Here is a 20,205-nt window from a genome sequence, read left to right as displayed (position 1 = left end):
CATGCCCACTGCTGCTGCTCACTGCTCCCCTCCCAGGGGGTGATCAAGGGTGATGGGTCATGCAGAGAATAATTTCGCCACATCTAGTGTGTGATTTCAAATTGTTTTTGGAAACTGTGGACGTCGTGTCCTCCGGACCAAAGAGGAAAAGGAGCATCCGGATTGTTATAGGCGCAAAGTTGAAAAGCCAGCATCTGTGATGGTATGGTGGTGTATTAGTGCCCTAAGTCATGGGTAACTTACACATCTGTGAAGCCGCCATTAATGCTGAAAGGTACATACAGGTTTTGGAGCAACATATGTTGCCATCCAAGCAACGTTACCATGGACGCCCCTGCTTATTTCAGCAAGACAATGCCAAACCACGTGTTACATCAAAGTGGCTTCATAGTAAAAGAGTGCGGGTACTAGACTGGCCTGCCTGTAGTCCAGACCTGTTTCCCATTGAAAATGTGTGACGCATAAATACCACAACAGAGACAACAACAACTTAACAACTTAAGCTGTACATCAAGCAAGAATGGGAAAGAATTCCACCTGAGAAGCTTAAAAAATGTGTCTCCTCAGTTCCCAAACGTTTACTGAGTGTTTTTAAAAGGAAAGGTCATGCAACACAGTGGTGAACATGCCCTTTCCCAACTACTTTGGCACGTGTTGCAGCCATGAAATTCTAAGTTAATTATTATTTGCAAAAAAAAAATAAAGTTTATGAGTTTGAACGTCAAACATCTTGTCTTTGTAGTGCATTCAATTGAATATGAGTTGAAAAGGATTTGCAAATCATTGTATTCCGTTTATATTTACATCTAACACAATTTCCCAACTCATATGGAAACGTGGTTTGTACGAGAGAAGGTTGAAAGTTGTAATAAAAAGAGCAATAATAAGGGGTTTAATAATATGTGAGGATACTGTAGACTTGTAGCTGGCAGCATTTCTTTCTCTTGACCATTAAGTCTTCTTATCGCCCTGCTGCAGGTGGTCTCGCTAATGAATTCTCCCTCGATTCATTCCACGAACTAGAGGGGCTTTAGGACCCAGCCGACGCTCGAAAGTGAACATCTGTCGCCTGGCTCTTTGGACCGAGGCTGACTGAGCGGGCGCTCCAGTCCAGTCTGCGGACCAAACCGAGCAGCAACGAATCTCACGACTAACGAGTCGCAGCAGGACCCGAACCTGGACCATGAGAGGAGGTGGAACCAGGCGCACCGAGCCGTCATAACCAAAACTCGCAGAAAGATGAAGACACCGCTGGTAAATGTTTGATGTTTGTCTTTTTAAAAAAAAATTTTTTAGGACAAGTGCTCCCCTCAGGCGCGTGTTCGCTCCTAAAGCTGCCGTGTGCTCCGGCAAAGTGCTCTCTAAAAGCCATAAGCTCGGGGCACTCACACTTGGGAAGATTAGGCTCGGAACAATGGACCGGCCAGATGTGCCGCACTTAGCTTTGTTTTCTGCTTCAACTTAGAGAAAACACGTGGCTGTGTGCGTCCATCACCAAAGCGTGAGTGCGTACCGCAAAGTCCTTTTAATTGGATGTCATTAAAAAAAGCGAAATTAAATGTAGTAAAAGCATGAATAGACAACAAAATACCCCAACTAAAATACTGTCAATGCGTCAACTGTGTGTCTGTATGACAAAATGTGTTTTTTTTACCATTTGGTTTTCTATGGAAGTTTACTTCCAGACGTGCACCTGAACGCACCACGAGTACAGCTAGCTAGATAAGATACACTATATTGCCAAAAGTATTTGGCCACCTGCCTTTACTCACATATGAACTTGAAGTGCCATCCCATGGAATTGTCCAACATGTTTTGGTATCCTGGAGCATTCAAAGTTCCTTTCACTGGAACTAAGTGGCCAAGCCCAACTCCTGGATAAACAACACCACACCATAATTCCTCCTCCACCAAATTTCACATTTGGCACAATGCAGTGCGAAATGTAGCCAGATGGAAAAGCGTGACTCATCAGTCCAGAGAAGGCGTCTCCACTGCTCTAGAGTCCAGTGGCGACGTGCTTTACACCAGTGGTCCCCAACCACCGGGCCACAGCCCGGTATCGGTCCGTGGATCGATTGGTACCGGGCCGCACAAGAAAAGAAAAAAGAAAAAAAAAAAAAGTTGATTTATTTATTTTATTTTTTAAATAAAATCAACATAAAACACACACAATACACTTACAATAGTGCACCAACCCAAAAAACCTCCCTCCCCCATTTCACACTCATTCACACTCATTCACACAAAAGGGTTGTTTCTTTCTGTTATTAATAGTTCTGGTTCCTACATTATATATAAATATAGATCAATACAGTCTGCAGGAATACAGTCCGTAAGCACACATGATTGTATTTTTTATGACAAAAATAATTAAAAATTATATATCACCATCAAGCACTTCTTGCAGGTTGCTGAGACGGCATTCAATTAGCATCGGGATAAAGCATTAATAGCTTATTTTTTTGGTTTGGTTACTGCTATTGGCACTGGCTCTATAATGTAGAGGTGGGAAAAGGGATGGATTCTCCAATGCATCACGATAACAACGTGAGCGATTCATGAATTGATTGACAAATGTCCAAATATTGATTACGTATTTTAAATATAGTAATACAGATGGTTTTAAATTGCGGTATTACTGCTAATTATCTCTAAACGTTAATTCTAGATTTGGTTATAACTAACCAAGGGAGAACAATTGGCAGTAATATATATAAGGCGCACTTAAAATCCTTTTTTTTACTCAAAACTCGACAGTGCGCCTTATAACCCGGTGCGCCTAATGTACGGAATAATTCTGGTTTTGCTAACCGACCTCGAAGCAATTTTATTTGGTACATGGTGTTGTGAAAAGTGTGACCAGTAGATGGCAGTCAAACATAAGAGATAGGTGTAGACTGCACTGTGATGGAAATATAACTCAAGTAAACAACACCAACATTTTATATGTTCCATTTAAATTTAGAACATTACACACGGCGCTCAAAAATCTGTCAAAATGTTTTAGTACAACTTTGGTAAGCTATGAAGCCGCACCGCTTGATGGATTGTCGGTGCATTAAACATACGAGTATCATTATGGTGTGTGTATAAGGTAAGACATATTATCTGGTGTTTGGTTTCGCAATATTATACAAAAGCAACTTTTCTAACCTTCAGGTAACTGCTGATCTGTATTTGGGATCTGCATAAATCCTGAAAAATTGCGCGCGTCCGCCTTTGTAGTCGATAAGCTTATTCTTTTTCTCTAGCTTCTTTTTATGGGGCATTCATCCTCCGCTGTTGCCATTTTTAATATAAAGTAATGTAAAGTTCTTACTTATATCTGTCAGTAAACTCGCCATGAAAGCGCTAAAACATACCGGTGTAGTGAGTTTACATTATTCACCCAAGGCACTTCAGTTTATTAGAGAGTTCCAGTTGGCTGCGATGAGGTGGCGACTTGTCCAGGGTTTACCCCGCCTACCGCCCGAATGCAGCTGAGATAGGCTCCAGCGACCCCGAACGGGACAAGCGGTAGAAAATGGATGGATGGATGGAGTTCCGGTCAGTTTTTCACAGGACACATTTGTTGTTTCCGGATGAGGAGATGCTGCTCCGTTATTGATTTAAGTAAAGTCTGAATGTCATTAAAACAGTTAGCTCCATCTTTTGACACTTCTTCCACCCCCGTCCTTGCACGCTACACCGCTACAACAAAGATGATGGGGAGAAGACACTGCTGAAGGTGAGCCACGTAAATAAGACCGCCCACAAAACGGCGCATCCGGAAGAGACTGTCCGAAAGCGGCTTGAAGATGATCTGTAAAACATAATCTATGCAACGTATTGACCAAAGAACCACCATTACATGTTATGTAGACCACAAGGAAATGTTTTCAATTTAGAAAAGAAAAAATAATAATATGACTCCTTTATTGCGCACTATAAGCCGGTGCGCCTTATATATGGAAAAAAGATCGAAAATAGACCATTCATCGGCAGTGCGCCTTATAATCCGGTGCGCCTTATATATGGACCAATATTGTGCCACAACAGGTCTCGCAACCCCAGCCTCTACTGTAGCGTTTATTCTATGCGCCTTATAATCCAATCCAATCCACTTTATTTATATAGCACATTTAAACAACAAAAATGTTTCCAATGTGCTGCACAACAATATTAAAAACAATATTCAAATATTATCCTTAGCTCCACCAATGACTGAATAAAAACTAAAAATAAATAAATATAAAAACAATATAAAAATAAATATGATTAAAAACGATTTATAATGCGGTGCACCTTATAATGCGGTGCGCCTTATATATGAACAAAGTTTTAAAATAGGCCGTTCATTGAAGGTGCGCCTTATAATCCGGTGCGCCTTATAGTGCGGAAAATACGGTAGTTGCATATTACTTACAACAAAGTCTCCAAGGCAGAAGTGTTAGAAAGTATCCTGTAACAAACGTGTCCGCATCATTCAGCTTACTGTGTCATGAGTTTAACTTTATTATTGTGGCCACTATTACTGTTACCACTCCACCTACATTTAAAGACAGCATACGTCTATTCTAGACGGTTAATAATAAATAGGTTAGTGTTTTTAATACACATCATTGTTCTCTGTTTGACTAATTTTACTTTATCATACCTTTTTGAACATTTCACACTACAAAGTAACAAAAGTATACATGATTCCTACTGATATTGTATTGGATCAATATGGGTATCGGGCATTTTTGTATCAGAAGTGAAAAAGTTGTATCGGTACACACCTAAGCTAGATAAAACGAATCGTTAAGTTGCCTATAATTGCTATTATGGAAAGTAATAGTAGTGAGGTTCTCTTGTTTGCACATCAACATGTTTGCATCCTTGCAATTGATGTAAATTAGGAGTTTGATGAAGCCCACATTTGTATTGCCAACAATATACTACTACATTATCATGTCACTGGTTTTTCTGCCTGCCAGCAACCAGCAGATGTCGCCGATGTTCTTGTCGCTTAAACGGGCTGCAAAACAGGAAGCATAGGCAAGTAGACAGCAGTGATGTTTGCTACTCCATCCATCCATTTTCTACCGCTCGTCCCTTTTGGGGTTGCTGTCGAGTACAAATGTTTGCTTTGAAATGTCACAGTACAGATGGAAGGTGAATGGAAGGATGCTTAGGCGGGTGTGTTTGATTTGATTAGTCTACTTGGCAGCCAGCAGCAGATGCTCTCGTTGCCTGAACGGGCTGCTGAAGAAACCTATCTCGGAAGTAAAAACACGAGGATAACAGTGACAGCTGGTGCAAGCCTGACATTTGGAATATATACTCCAAATGTTTGCAGTACTGTATAGACGCACAAACAAACACATGGGCGGATGGATTGGAGTGAGGGTTAATCAAATCAAATCAAATCAACTTTATTTATAATTCACTGCATCAACGTCCACATGCGGGGTAATTTTGCCACCTGCTTATGTTTGTCAACGAATATCAGCTGACTTCTTTTTGTGTTACTTGTGATCTTAAATGTAAATATGATTAGCCCTGAGTTGCTTTTTCTGCACAAATCAGTCAGTCTATGGACATTTTTTGGAATAACAATTAAGTTGGAGAAAAACATATTTCCTTCCATGATAATTGATCGGGATGTGCAGATCGATTAGTATCGGGCGTTTTTCGTAAAGAAGTACATGATTGCCTTTTAATGTCGATCACAAACGCAATCCCATTTGGCTGCCACTTTATTTGTTGCAGTTCTGGCCCAACATGAATCAAAATCAGAAATTGATAAAAGTTAAAATATATAAAAGTATCCATCATATTCCAGGGTTGCTGTTTTTACGTTAAGGCTTTTATCCAATCAGAATTCAGGTAGCTTATTGCCAGCGCTGTATGAAATCTGCCGGAGTTCTACATCACAATACGGCGGTCTGTGATGTGTAGGTGCACGGGCGCATACAGTTGACAGACAGTTGCGATAGCCAATCAGATCACAAGTTGTTGACAGTAGGCCTCCCCAGGTGGCCACACGTTGAAGCGTTGAACGTGACATAACAATTCCTGTGAATACAAGTATACAATCACAAGTTGTGAGTTGCGAATGTTACGGTACAGTGGGAAGAAGAAGACTGCACAGAGGCATGGGGATGATGTTTGATAAGAAATTATCGAGTTCGAGCCCATTATCGAACCGATTCCTTATCGATTCTCTTATCAAATCCAGATAGGTTGTTGTATATGGAAAAAAACACAATATTTGGTTTAACAAAAGCTCACTTTTATTTTATAAGAAAAAACTAAAATAAAATAAATAAATAAATATTGACTGTTACCTCCCTAAAAAATATATATATATATATTGACTGTTGTTACCCAAAGTATATTAAGTGGGATTTTTCAGAAAAACAAATATATACAGTAACACAAAAACAACCTGTCTCTGTGATCGCTATAGGTGTATAAATAATAATAATAGTGTTAAATAAAATCAGTCCCTTGGGCACAAAACTGAAAATAATACAGCTCTCCAAAAAGTGCACTTCTGCTGCTATTGGAACATACTAACTACACACACAGGCAATCCAAGACGTCTAATAAAGTTCCAAAGCAGATTAATCCATTTAGGCTCTTTATTGTTGTTGATCTTGCTTTGTCTTTTCCTATCTTTACTTTTGTCTTGCACTGGACTGTTTTTTTTATTTTTTATTTAAACTGAAATACACACAATGACAAATGTATAAGCTATGTCATTCAATTAACATACTGAAATTTAATACACAATATGTAAATATTAGCTTCACACAAATATACAGTACTATCATCAAACAAATACTTCTGAGTGTTGAAACTATTTCAATGGTGGAAATACACTACTGGCAGCCATTTTAAGTCCTCAAAACATCCATTGAAACAGTGCACAAAAATCATTTTTCAATAAACATCTTACTATCAAATGTAACCACTTTCCACCTTAATATTGAGTTACATAAACAAGTTAAACAGTTTACTTACAGACTTATCTTTTCCAAGGCTTGTAAGAGCTAACACAACTTGTCTACTTCTCAATAGTCTCATGAACGTCGTCAACCCGGAAGTGCCCAAACTATTGACGCGTAGTATTTTCATATCGCCACGAGGTGTCAGTAAGAGTCTACAATCAAATGGGCATAACATTGCCCATTTGTGATTCGTTCCCAGGGATTCGAATAAAGAACCAACTCTTTTTCTTTACTATAGGGGCCTCGATAACGGGAACCGGTTCTCAAAAAGGAATTTGAGTCCATGGAATCGTTTTTTTTCTTATCGAACAACTGGGAGAACCGATTTTGAACATCATCCCTACAGAGGCAGGGACAATGTTTAGCTCTAGGCGTATTTATTAATATAATAAAATGACGTGTGTAATAACTCAAGATACGTATGGTGTGACTGTGTTGTGTTTAACTGAGTTTTACCAGGAGTTGTTGAAGGTGCGTGTTGAGCGAGATACAGAAGTCCAGGGAGGGCGAGGCAAGCTCGGAGGTCCGTGGGCGGGGGAGAGGTCAAAGGCAGGAGCGAGGCTCAAGGTCCGTGTCCAGGCGAGAGGTCGAGATCCAGGAAGGCAGCCAGGGAACCAGAGGGAATTCGGGGAGACGAGACACACAGCTCGAAACCAGGATGACGACACAGGACACAAGACAATGAGCACAGAGGAGGAGAAACGCTGAATGAAGTGAACTTCAAATTATGTGCAATTATGTGCTGGCTGTCCAGAGTCGGGACCAGGGGTGGACCGCTTGCCTTTGCATCGGTTGGGGACATCTCTGCGCTGCTGACTTGTCTCCGCTCGAGATGGTCTCCTGCTGGCCCCACTATGGACTGGACTCTCACTATTATGTTAGATTCACTATGGACTGGAATTTCACAATGTTATGCTAGCTCCACTCGACGTCCATTGCACCGGTCGCACTGGGGGGGTCGGGGGGGGAGGACCACATCTGCGGTCCTCTCCAAGGTTTCTCATTGTCATCCCACTGGGTTGAGTTTTTCCTTGCCCTGATGTGGGATCTGAACCGAGGATGTCGTTGTGGTTTGTGCAGCGCTTTGAGACACTTGTGATTTAGGGCTATATAAATAAACATTGATTGATTGATTGATTGAAACACAGAGAGAGCGAATGCACAAAGGGAGAGAGCTAGGGACGTGTAGGCTTACTGTACCGTACAGGGGGCTACGTTCTGGCCCCGGAACGCAGTTTGCGCTGGCTTAAGAAGCGTGGAGCCTCCTCAGCGTCAGGTGTGCAGATTGCAGAGTGAAGGCAGCGACAGGAGAGGAACACCCGTGGACGTGTCCCGGGGCACGCTCAGTGGCGCGCACAGCAGAGTGAGAGGCGGCAGGTGTTTGAACCGTTAGAACACAGCCGCACAGGCGTTATGCAAATCAACAGAGCCGCACGGGAGCCACACTCGGCCAGCAGAAAAATCTCATATCCACTGGCTTTTTTAACCCACGATGGCCGAAGGAAAGCAAAACGTTGATTAGGCTGCAGATATATACTGCACTGCCAGGTTCGATCCCAGCTTCCGCCATCCTAGTCACGTCCAAGTGTCCTTGAGCGAGCCACTTCACCTTTGCTCCTGATCGTGGTTAGACATTGCATGGCAGCTCCCACCTTTAGTGTGTGAATGTGGAAATAGTGTCGAAGCGCTTTGAGTACCTTGAAAGTAAAAAATCCCTATACAAGTATAACCCATTTACCATTTACCATGAGCGGTACCCCTGGCTTATGGCTTCTGATGGGTGCGACAAATTGTGAGTTCAAATATTTTATTTCTTCATTTTTTCACGTTTAAATATGTTTTTACAATTATTTTAATTTTGACAGTACCACGTTGTACCACATGTTTTTTAATTGCGGATGCGGGTTCATTAATTTTTAAATGCGGCAAGTGTTGAATCCCTATTGAGGTGATTCAATGCATAGTAGTGCGCAAGTGTGTTTCTGTATAGTATTTCTCCAGCATAAATTGTGGTATTTTGAGAGGTATTTATTAAAGTCGGACTAAGCAGGACATCACTGAAGGTGTGAAATGCATGGCCCGTCATTGTTTTCTAGTCCCCCAGCTAAGAGGCGTCTAGCAGCTGACTGTGTGTCTCCATACACAGTGCGGAGTCGTACCCCTAAGCCGGGGGTCGGCAACCCGCGGCTCTGGAGCCACATGCGGCTCTTTAACGCCGCCATAGTGGCTCTCTGGAGCTTTTTCGAAAATGTATGAAAAAGATGAGGGGAAAAAAATACATTTTTTGTGTTAATATGGTTTCTGAAGGAGGACAAACATGACACAAACCTCCCCAATTGTTATAAAGCACACTGTTTGTATTAAACATGCTTCACTGGTTCGAGTATTTGGCGAGCGCCGTTTTGTCCCACTAATTTTGGCGGTCCTTGAACTCACCGTAGTTTGTTTACATGTATAACTTTCTAGGACGTGTTTTATGCCACTTTTTTTTCTGTCTCATTTTGTCCACCAAACTTTTAACGTTGTGCATGAATACATAGAGGTGAGTTTTGTTGATGTTATTGACTTGTGTGGAGTGCTAATCGGGCATATTTGGTCAGAGCATGACTGCAAGCTAATCGATGCTAACATGCTATTTAGGCTAGCTATATGTACATATTGTTTTTGTATTTTTGGTCCAATATGGCTCTTTCAACATTTTGGGTTGCCGACCCCTGCCCTAAGCTAATAATAATCACCTCCATTTCAGCAAATAAACTAGATTTCTTAGTATATAAGTATTATTATCACTGGAGGACGAGGCTAACATGTTACACACCGAGAGCAAGCCAGGAGCAGGCACGCTAATTGCTAAGCTAACCTTTAAGGTAGCTTTAAACAACACAAATAAACGAGTGCTGAGTCAAGTTTAAGAAGTGTAGATGGAACCATGTGACAGCAGAAAGTAAGAAGTTAACATGAATTCTTAATAAAAAAAAAAAAGTATAAACTAAAAGGAATTAGAGAGAGGATAAAATAAAGATTTTTGGTGTGTCAGCATTGTCGTGATATTCTCAATCATCCAGGTCATTGTAATCTCAGGACATTTAATCGATCACAACTGGACTGTTTGGTTTGTCTTATAAGATGTTTTGCTTCATCCAAGTAGGCTTCATCAGTTCATGCTCATAGACTTAGATTTGTCAGATCTAGTCTCAGACTTAAATTTGTCAGATCTAGTCTCAGACTTAGATTGGTCAGATCTAGTCTAAGACTTAGATTGGTCAGACCTAGTCTAAGACTTAGATTGGTCAGACCTAGTCTTAGACTTAGATTGGTCAGATCTAGTCTAAGACTTAGATTGGTCGGATCTAGTCTAAGACTTAGATTGGTCGGATCTAGTCTAAGACTTAGATTGGTCGGATCTAGTCTAAGACTTAGATTGGTCGGATCTAGTCTAAGACTTAGATTGGTCAGATCTAGTCTAAGACTTAGATTGGTCAGATCTAGACTTAGATTGGTCAGATCTAGTCTTACTTAGATTAGCATCTGACTTAGATTGGTCAGATCTAGTCTAAGACTTAGATTGGTCAGATCTAGTCTCAGACTTAGATTGGTCAGATCTAGTCTTAGACTTAGATTGGTCAGATCTAGTCTCAGACTTAGATTGGTCAGATCTAGTCTCAGACATAGATTGGTCAGATCTAGTCTTAGACTTAGATTGTTCAGATCTAGTCTTAGACTTAGATTGGTCAGATCCAGTCTAAGACTTAGATTGGTCAGATCCAGTCTAAGACTTAGATTGGTCAGATCTAGTCTTGGACTTAGATTGGTCAGATCTAGTCTTAGACATAGATTGGTCACATCTAGTCTAAGACTTAGATTGGTCAGATCTAGTCTAAGACTTAGATTGGTCAGATCCAGTCTAAGACTTAGATTGGTCAGATCCAGTCTAAGACTTAGATTGGTCAGATCTAGTCTCAGACTTACATTGGTCAGATCTAGTCTTAGACTTAGATTGGTCAGTTCTCGTCTTAGACTTAGATTGGTCAGATCTAGGCTAAGACTTAGATTGGTTAGATCTAGTCTAAGACTTAGAATGGTCAGTTCTAGTCTTAGACTTAGATTGGTCAGATCTAGTCTAAGACTTAGATTGGTTAGATCTAGTCTCAGACTTAGATTGGTCAGATCTAGTCTCAGACTTAGATTGGTCAGATCTAGTCTCAGACATAGATTGGTCAGATCTAGTCTCAGACATAGATTGGTCAGATCTAGTCTCAGACATAGATTGGTCAGATCTAGTCTCAGACTTAGATTGGTCAGATCTAGTCTCAGACTTAGATTGGTCAGATCTAGTCTCAGACTTAGATTGGTCAGATCTAGTCTCAGACTTAGATTGGTCAGATCTAGTCTTAGACTGAGATTGGTCAGATCTAGTCTAAGATTTAGATTGGTCAGATCTAGTCTAAGATTTAGATTGGTCAGATCTAGTCTAAGATTTAGATTGGTCAGATCTAGTCTAAGACTTAGATTGGTCAGATCTAGTCTAAGACTTAGATTGGTCAGATCTAGTCTAAGACTTAGATTGGTCAGATCTAGTCTAAGACTTAGATTGGTCACATCTAGTCTAAGACTTAGATTGGTCAGATCTAGACTTAGATTGGTCAGATCCAGTCTAAGACTTAGATTGGTCAGATCCAGTCTAAGACTTAGAATGGTCACATCTAGTCTAAGACTTAGAATGGTCACATCTAGTCTAAGACTTAGAATGGTCACATCTAGTCTAAGACTTAAATTGGTCAGATATAGTCTAAGACTTAGATAGTTTTAGATCTAGTCTTAGACTTAGATTGGTCAGCTCTAGTCTTAGACTTAGATTGGTCAGATCTCGTCTAAGTCTTAGATTGGTCAAATCTAGTTGCAGTCAGTACACAACACAATAGAGGGCGGATCAATTCATAAATTGGTGGTGTTGATACATATGGTAGTATCCGTATATGATCGATACTAAAGTGATTAGATTGATATTTTTATATTTTATTTTTATTCATGTTTACAAACTCAGGTACTCAGTTTCTGTAAACAGAAGGACTTTGAGGGCAAGAACCAAAGGATTTAAATGAGTAGTAGACAGTAGTTTTTGTTTTAATGTGGTTATTGTGTACTATTGACTTTGTTTTGATCAAACAGTTGTATGTTTAAATAGTGAGTGATATTGTTACACTGACAATAGCATCACCATAAACACATTGAACAAAATTCATGTGATTGGTACCAGCCAATCTCACTCCTGGAAGACCAGTATCGGAATCAGCAGCATCAAACCCTGATCGGGCATTCTTAATGAGTGATCATGGATTGATTTTTAATGCGCCTAAAATTAATGTAAGATTTTCGATGACTAAAGCGTCCATATTTTCTATTTACGTCTTTTTCCAGCGCCATGGCGTGGCTGCGCTGCTCATGGTGCTCCTCTGCGCCAGCCTCTTCCTGGTTTACAACGGCAGTTTCAACGGCGCCGCCAGGGACGCCAACGACACGCGGCGGCAAGAACAGCTGCCGCGGCCCGTCGTTTCCTCTGTCAGGCTGTCTGAGCCTCACCCACGCCCCCTGCAGGGCTACAGCAGCATCATGGACCATAAGGTAAGCACCAGATGCACGTCTACTTCGGCGGGGGTCGTATTTACATTTAAATTAGGAGCTTGTTCATTGCTGCTCTGTGCTGCAATAAAGAGCAGCGTTCTAAAAGAGAGGCAGCATCTCACGTTCGTTCATCAGAATTCTCCGCAGCACACCTGTCATTGATAATTACAACCAAGGCCACAAATTAGGTCCTTCACTGCGTTCTCTGTGCTCTAATTGAGAAGCCCCGGAGACGCGGCGCATCCCCTTCAACCCACATGTCACTCGCCCCGCCATCTTTGCCTCTCCTCTTTTTTTGGCCATGCCAAGAGACAACAATCAATGTGAGTAGCGAGTAGTGACGCATGCAGGATAAATCACCTTGTAAAGATTTGTATTCCAACATTCGCAAACCACTGTGCTTCTCTTCGCCTTGTTGCTCTGATGGCTTGTCGGACAGCGTCTGTGTGCAGCAATCCGCACCACCGACTCCAATCCAACAGCTGCAGTTATTGACTTTCGGATGTCTTGAAAAGAATTCCGAGATGAACGGAAAACTCGGATGTAGCTTTGAGTGCCATTATTGCATTCACTTATTTTTTTTCATTTCAACAAACGGTGCTGGATGTATTTTCAGCAACGTGTGATTGAGCAGCGAAATATGTGATGTATACGGCAGTTTTTCGTTTTTAATTTGCGTGAAAAAGTCAAGACGAAATACTAGAGATGTCCAATAATGGCTTTTTTGCCGATATCCGATATTCCGATATTGTCCAACTCTTAATAACCGATTACGATATCAACCGATACCGATAAATACAGTCGTGGAATTAACACATTATCATGCCTAATATTGTTGTGATGCCCCGCTGGATGCATTAAACAATGTAACAAGGTTTTCCAAAATAAATCAACTCAAGTTATGGAAAAAAATGCCAACATGGCACTGCCATATTTATTATTGAAGTCACAAAGTGCATTATTTTTTTTAACATGCCTCAAAACAGCAGCTTGGAATTTGGGGCATGAGGAGGATGAGGTGGGCGGGGTTGGGGAGTGCGGGGGGTAGGGGGTAGCGGGGGTGTATATTGTAGCGTCCCGGAAGAGTTAGTGCTGCAAGGGGTTCTGGGTATTTGTTCTGTTGTGTTTCTGTTGTGTTACGGTGCGGATGTTCTTCCGAAATGTGTTTGTCATTCTTGTTTGGTGTGGGTTCACAGTGTGGCGCATATTTGTAACAGTGTTGATTGATTGATTGAATTATTTATTTCAAACCTGCACAGTACAACAACACACACTTTTTTTTTTTAAACATTTTGGCAGGGACATTTATGCAAGGCTTGAAAAGGGGTTGGATGAAGCAGATGCTTATAATATCCCAACCCCTCTCACTCATTCCACATTTAACATAAACAATATAATACAAGAACAATACTATACAAACAAAAACAAGAAAAGCTCCTGTACACTAACAATACAATAGTACCACTGTTACTATAAAACAAGACGAGACGAGACAAAACACACACACACACACACATACACACATACACACACACACAGGCCCAAACACTCTCTGACCATACACCTCTCTCCCATCGCTCTGTGCTGAGGGCATCACTCTCTTTCCTCCTCGTACTTCTTCAGTACTTCTTTTTTAAACAGTCTTTTAAATGTAATCATGTTAGAACAGGTTTTTAACTCGTCCCCTAAGTTGTTCCACAGACTGACTCCACGCACTGAAATGCACATTGATTTTAAAGTTGTTCTAAATTTAGGAAAATATAATTTGTTGTTTCCTCGTAGACTGTAACTATGGTGAGCATCTCTATCCTGGAATAGGTTTTGTATATTGGATGGTAGAGAGTTTTGGGATGCCCTAAACATAATTTGAGCAGTTTTAAAATTGATCACATCGTGCAGTTTAAGTTGCTTTAACTCCATGAATAGTGGATTTGAATGATGTAAGTAGTGAACATTGGACACAATCCTAATGGCCTTTTTCTGCAGAGTGACTAAAGGCTGTAGATGAGATTTATAACAATTTCCCCAGACTTCAACACAATAGTTTAGATATGACATAATAAATGAATGATACAATAAAAGCAGAGCATTGGTGTTCAATAAATGACATGATCTCCTCATCATTCCAACACATTTAGCAACTTTTGTCCTCAGGTAACTTATATGAGGCTTCCATGATATATTTTCATCTATTACCACTCCTAAGAATGAATTTTGTTGAACATATTCTATTAGTGTATCATCAATAACAATCCTGATGGGTATTTCACTTTTGCGATTGCTAAAGAGCATGATTTTGGTCTTCTTTAAATTCAGAGACAATTTGTTGGTATTAAACCAAGTTTTTAACTTGATCATCTCCTCAGTTACAGAGGCCAGAAGTTGCTTTACGTCGTCACCTGCACATGTAATGGTTGTGTCGTCAGCAAAGAGGATGAACTTCAGCAGTGTTGATACTTTACATATTTCATTGATATACATTATAAATAGTGTGGGTCCCAGTATCGACCCCTGGGGGACTCCACAGGTTATGTTCATGAATGTAGATTGATGTTGGTCGATCTGAACAATCTGCTGTCTCTCATTCAAGTAGCTCTTCAGCCATTTCCCTGCCACTCCCCTTATGCCATAGTTTTCCAGTTTGTTTACCAAAATCTGGTGATCAATGGTATCGAAAGCCTTTTGCAGGTCGATAAAAATTCCTAAAACAAATTTGTTTTTCTCGATACCATTAGTAATGTTCTCTATTAGATCACTTATAGCTAATGAAGTTTACCTATTTTGTCGGAACCCATATTGACAATCAGATAATAATGTGTGTTTTTCAATGAAGCCACGAAGTCTATTATCAAATAATTTTTCCAATATTTTTGACAACTGTGGCAGAAGGGAGATGGGCCGGTAATTTGTGAAGTGGTGTTTGTCTCCAGATTTGAAGATGGGGATGACTTTTGAGAGTTTCATTTGTGAAGGAAATTGTCCAAGTTGAAAAGATAAATTGCAGATGTATGTGAATGGTTTGATGATTTCTTCCGCTACATTCCGGACCGTCCTCATGTCGAGGTCATAAATGTCACGTGATGTTTTGTTCTTGCTTTTCTGAATAATGTCTAAAACTTCCTTTTCGACAGTCGGAGTAAGGAACATCGAGTAAGGATTTTTTCCAATAAGTTCCATGGGCTGTTCATCATTAATTGGGATTTTTTTTGCCAGCTCAGGCCCAACTTTAACAAAAAACATATTGAAGCCGTCAGCAATCATCTTCTTGTCACTTATGATTTGGTCGTTCTCAACAAAAAACTCTGGATAACAAGGACTGTTTGAACCATGCCCAGTAATTGTATTTAATACCTTCCAAATACCCTTTATATCATTTTTCTTTTGGATTAATAGTTTGGTGGTGTATTCTTTTCTGCTTGCTCTTAATATGCTGGTTAATTTATTTTTATATGTTTTGTACTTTTGTTCTGTTTCTATGGTTTGATGCCTAAAAAAAGTCCTATATAAATAATTTTTCTTTTTGCAAGCGTTCGCAAGCCCTTTAGTTATCCATGGAGTTTTTGTGGAGTTAGTTATAGTGCATTTTTTGATGGGGCAGTGTGTATCATAAAGTGAGAAAAAAATGTCATGAAATAAATTATAAGCTGCATTTATATCTGATGTTTGAAAAACAGAATCCCAGTTGTGTTTCGCTAAATCATTCTTTAGTGCTGTTAATGATCTTTCTGTTGTGGCTCTACGATAATATTCACTATTTACAGGTTTGGATGTTTTGCAGTTAATATTGTACACCATGAACACGGGTAAATGATCACTGACGTCACTCACTAACAAGCCTCCAGTTACAGTCTGATCTACAATGTTACAAAATATGTTGTCAATAAGTGTGGTGCTGTGTGTTGTGATTCTAGTGGGTCGCGTGATCAGTGGGAATAAGCCCATGGAGAACATGGTGTCAATAAATTTTGCTGTGTGTTTGTGTTTATTAGGATTCAAAAGGTTGATATTAAAGTCACCACATACTATATATTTTTTGTTTCTCTTAAATAATTTTTCCATCCATTCATTAAATATTTTTAAGTCGGATCCTGGTGTTCTATAAATGCAGCTTACAATAATGTGTTTCCTATTTGAAAATGATAATTCCACAGTGACGCATTCGAAGAGTTCCTCAACAGTTAAACACATATCATTTACAATACTACAGCTGATATTTTTGTCCACATACAAAGCCACACCTCCTCCTCTCTTATTTTTACGGTTGGTGCAAAACATTTCATACCCATTTAATTCAAACTCATTACTTGTATTCTCATTCATCCATGTCTCTGAAATACCTATAATATTAAATGGAGATTTGAACTGATTCAAATAGTCCTGGATATCATCAAAATGAGAGTATAGACTCCTGCTATTAAAATGTACTAGAGATATGTTTTTATCTTGCATAAATGTTTTATCAAATGTGACGTCAGTATAATATAAACAATCATTGTTGGTGTTTTGAGGAGCATTTCTATCTGGATCCATTTCGCTCATAAATCTTTGTGATTTGTAGTTGATGTGGTCTGAGAAACTGATCGATTCCAAATTGTGGGAGTTTATCAAATCTTCATTCTCCTCTATTTCAGAGGAGAATTCACTATCAGAACTATCCATATAGAGTTATTTCAGAAACATGAAAGGAAGAAGAGGGTGTGTAATCATGGTCAGATAAATCATTCCTCTGTTCATGAAACATGAACAAGAGAAGAGGGCATATGGTCAAGGACTGTGGGCCACAGACACACAACACAAACATGCACACAACTGGACCATTCAAGCAAACACATAAACAATCTCTCATCCACACACACACAAACATACACTCGTACACTGCAGGCAATAAAATAAACATGGAAAACAAAAAACAAAACAAAACAAAAAGCTCCCCCAAGAGCTACTAAATATCCAATTGCAAAAGTAAAAAACTAAAGAAGTAATATTAACAAAAATATACACACATACATACACATACATATATACATACATACATACATACATACATATATATATATACATATACATACACATGCATATCATACATGCATGAGGTGTGGTAAGTATCACATATTTAATATGGAACAACTTCAAAATGCAAAAATAGTTTCCTAAATAATTCCCATTCATCACACCATTTGCATAGTTAGGTTCGGATATCAAATAGAAACAAATAAAAATAAAACTCTTATATATCTTCTGTGTACAAAATAATATTGTGGTTTAGTGAAAAACAGAAAAAAGAAAAACAGTCACGTGGCAACATGACGCGTCAACAACCCAGGAAGTAAACAGATCCATGCCTGTCTCCTGCGCAGAAGCACTACGATGAAAAAGTCTCATTGAAGAAAAATCAAACAAAAATAGTCTTACCAAGTGTCGTATGTCCATGTCTCTGTGTGAGTACCCCCAAGTTCAGTGGAGTTTACGAGGCTGCGGAGATGAACTTTTCAGCCTCTGCTGGATTGTCAAAAAAGTGTTGTTGGGAGCCTTTGGAGAGTTTGATAGTTGCTGGATAAATGAGAAAGGCTTCAAAACCAGCTTTTCGAGCGCTGTACATAGTGGAGTAGCAGGGTCGTCTCAGCTTGGCCGTCGCGTCACTGTAGTCCGGGGCAAAGCGAACGGAGTTACCGGAGAGCTGAAGAGGAACTTTCCTAGCCTCCTTCAGGATGCGGTCCCTATCCGTGTACCTCAGACACTTAACAATCATCGCCCTGGGACGGGGAGATTGTCGCGGGGGGCCGATGCGATGGGCCCGCATGAGCTCCGGAGGATTTGCAGCCAAGGCAGGGAACCACTTGGGGATGTTGGCGGACAGGTAAGACAGCGCGTTATTTCCTTCTTCGCCTTCTTTGATGTTGATGATTCTAATGTTATCCCTCCTGCTTCTGTCCTCGAGATCTATCATTTTTTTCTCAATCTTCGTGAGCATGCTAGTGAAATTGAGCATAGCGTCCTCATTGCTCTGGACACGTGTTTCAATAGAAGACACTTCATTGCGGACAGATTCTATATCGGCAGCGTGCTTGGATAAAGTATCTTGAATTGTACCAAGTTGATCCTCCAATCGCTGGAATCGCTTTTGGGATCTATCCTCAGCCTCATTGAAAAATTTCCTGAGTAAAGTCTCAAGATAAGCCTCAGTGACGACAGGTGTTTGAGACGAGGACGATCCCGACTCCATTGTTGCCCTTTTCATTAAACTTTTGTAACGGGTGTGCAACAAATAAGGAAAGCGTTGTTCGTAAAAGAAAAAATTATGGCAGAAATCCAAGTAGCTTAGAGTTTTTTAGAGCATGCGCAGGGGAGCTTCAGTTTTGGACGTGCTCTACTCCGCCATCTTGAATTGACCCTTCAAAAATGAGTGAGTGTTAAAGTTGTTTATACGGCCACCCTCAGTGTGACCTGTATGGCTGCTGACCAAGTATGCATGGCATTCACTTGTGTGTGTGAAAAGCTGTAGATATTATGTGATTGGGCCGGCACACAAAAGCAGTGCCTTTAAGGTTTATTGGCGCTCTGTACTTCTCCCTACGTCCGTGTACCACTACGTACAGCGCCGTTTTAGTCATAAATTTTACTTTTTGAAACCGATACCGATAATTTCCGATATTACATTTTGAAGCATTTATCGGCTGATAATATCGACAGTCCGATATTATCGGACAGCTCTACTAAATACACATTATTTGAAAACTGAAGCAATGTTTCCTGTGAAAAATAAAGTAAAACTAATTAATTTGTTATGGACACCTAAGAAAATATCACATTTTGTAGAGAATGATTATAGTTTTACATGCAGAAAACAATGTGACTTGCGTGCGTGCGTGCGTGCGTGCGTGCGTGCGTGCGTGCGTGCGTGCGTGCGTGCGTGCGTGCGTGCGTGCGTGCGTGCGTGCGTGCGTGTGTGTGTGTGTGTGTGTGTGCGTGTGTGTGTGTGTGTAAAACAAACATATCTACAATTTACTACAGCATGTTTTTTTAGTTGGAAGTGGAATTCTTGTAAGCTGAAATAGGACTGGGCGATATGGACAAAAATATATACCGATATATTTTTACTTAAACTCGATTTTCGATATATATACCTCCATATATTTTTCGGTGAAAGTATACATATAAAGATATTAATTTTTGTGCGATATTCAGTGAAATTGAAGTGAATGACAACTGTACTGTAAACAGTCAGTGGCACTTTTATTAACCCAGTCAGTCAAGATGGGTATTAAACTGTTTAAGTAGTACAGAATTGCATAAAATAAATGAAATAGAAAAATATTATTTCTACGTAAAATAAATAACACAGCTGTGCAAATAATACAACATGTATCAAACTCTGATAAAAAAAAAAAAACATTTGCAGAAAGCCACTTTGTGATTTCACTTCCTGGTTCGATGACCCGCCCTATCGTGCCTCTGATTGACCTGTCCCTAACCAATCGTGACTCATCATAGAAAACAACCAACCAATCATGGATGTTCTTATACGTGCAAGCAGTCTTGGAAAGAAGGAAGGGGAGGGATTGAGTAGCCCATGGAGGGGGAGAACAAGGAACACAACAAATAA

General features: G+C 40.0%; 1 protein-coding gene across 2 annotated transcripts in view; it reads left to right on the top strand.

The window, feature by feature from the left end:
• The first annotated feature begins 1,081 nt into the window (after positions 1 to 1,081).
• Positions 1,082 to 20,205, top strand: part of st6galnac5a (ST6 (alpha-N-acetyl-neuraminyl-2,3-beta-galactosyl-1,3)-N-acetylgalactosaminide alpha-2,6-sialyltransferase 5a) — a 146,894-nt gene continuing 127,770 nt past the window's right edge. For both annotated transcript variants that reach the window (XM_061978933.2, XM_061978932.2), the window contains exons 1-2: positions 1,082 to 1,254; positions 12,399 to 12,602. In XM_061978933.2, coding sequence (XP_061834917.1) covers positions 1,240 to 1,254; positions 12,399 to 12,602 — 219 coding nt within the window. In that variant the 5' untranslated portion in view covers positions 1,082 to 1,239. The remainder of the gene's footprint in view (positions 1,255 to 12,398; positions 12,603 to 20,205) is intronic.

Source organism: Nerophis lumbriciformis, linkage group LG19 (assembly GCF_033978685.3).
Source record: "Nerophis lumbriciformis linkage group LG19, RoL_Nlum_v2.1, whole genome shotgun sequence".
Classification (NCBI taxonomy): domain Eukaryota; kingdom Metazoa; phylum Chordata; class Actinopteri; order Syngnathiformes; family Syngnathidae; genus Nerophis; species Nerophis lumbriciformis.
This window is presented reverse-complemented; position numbering and strand designations above follow the sequence as displayed.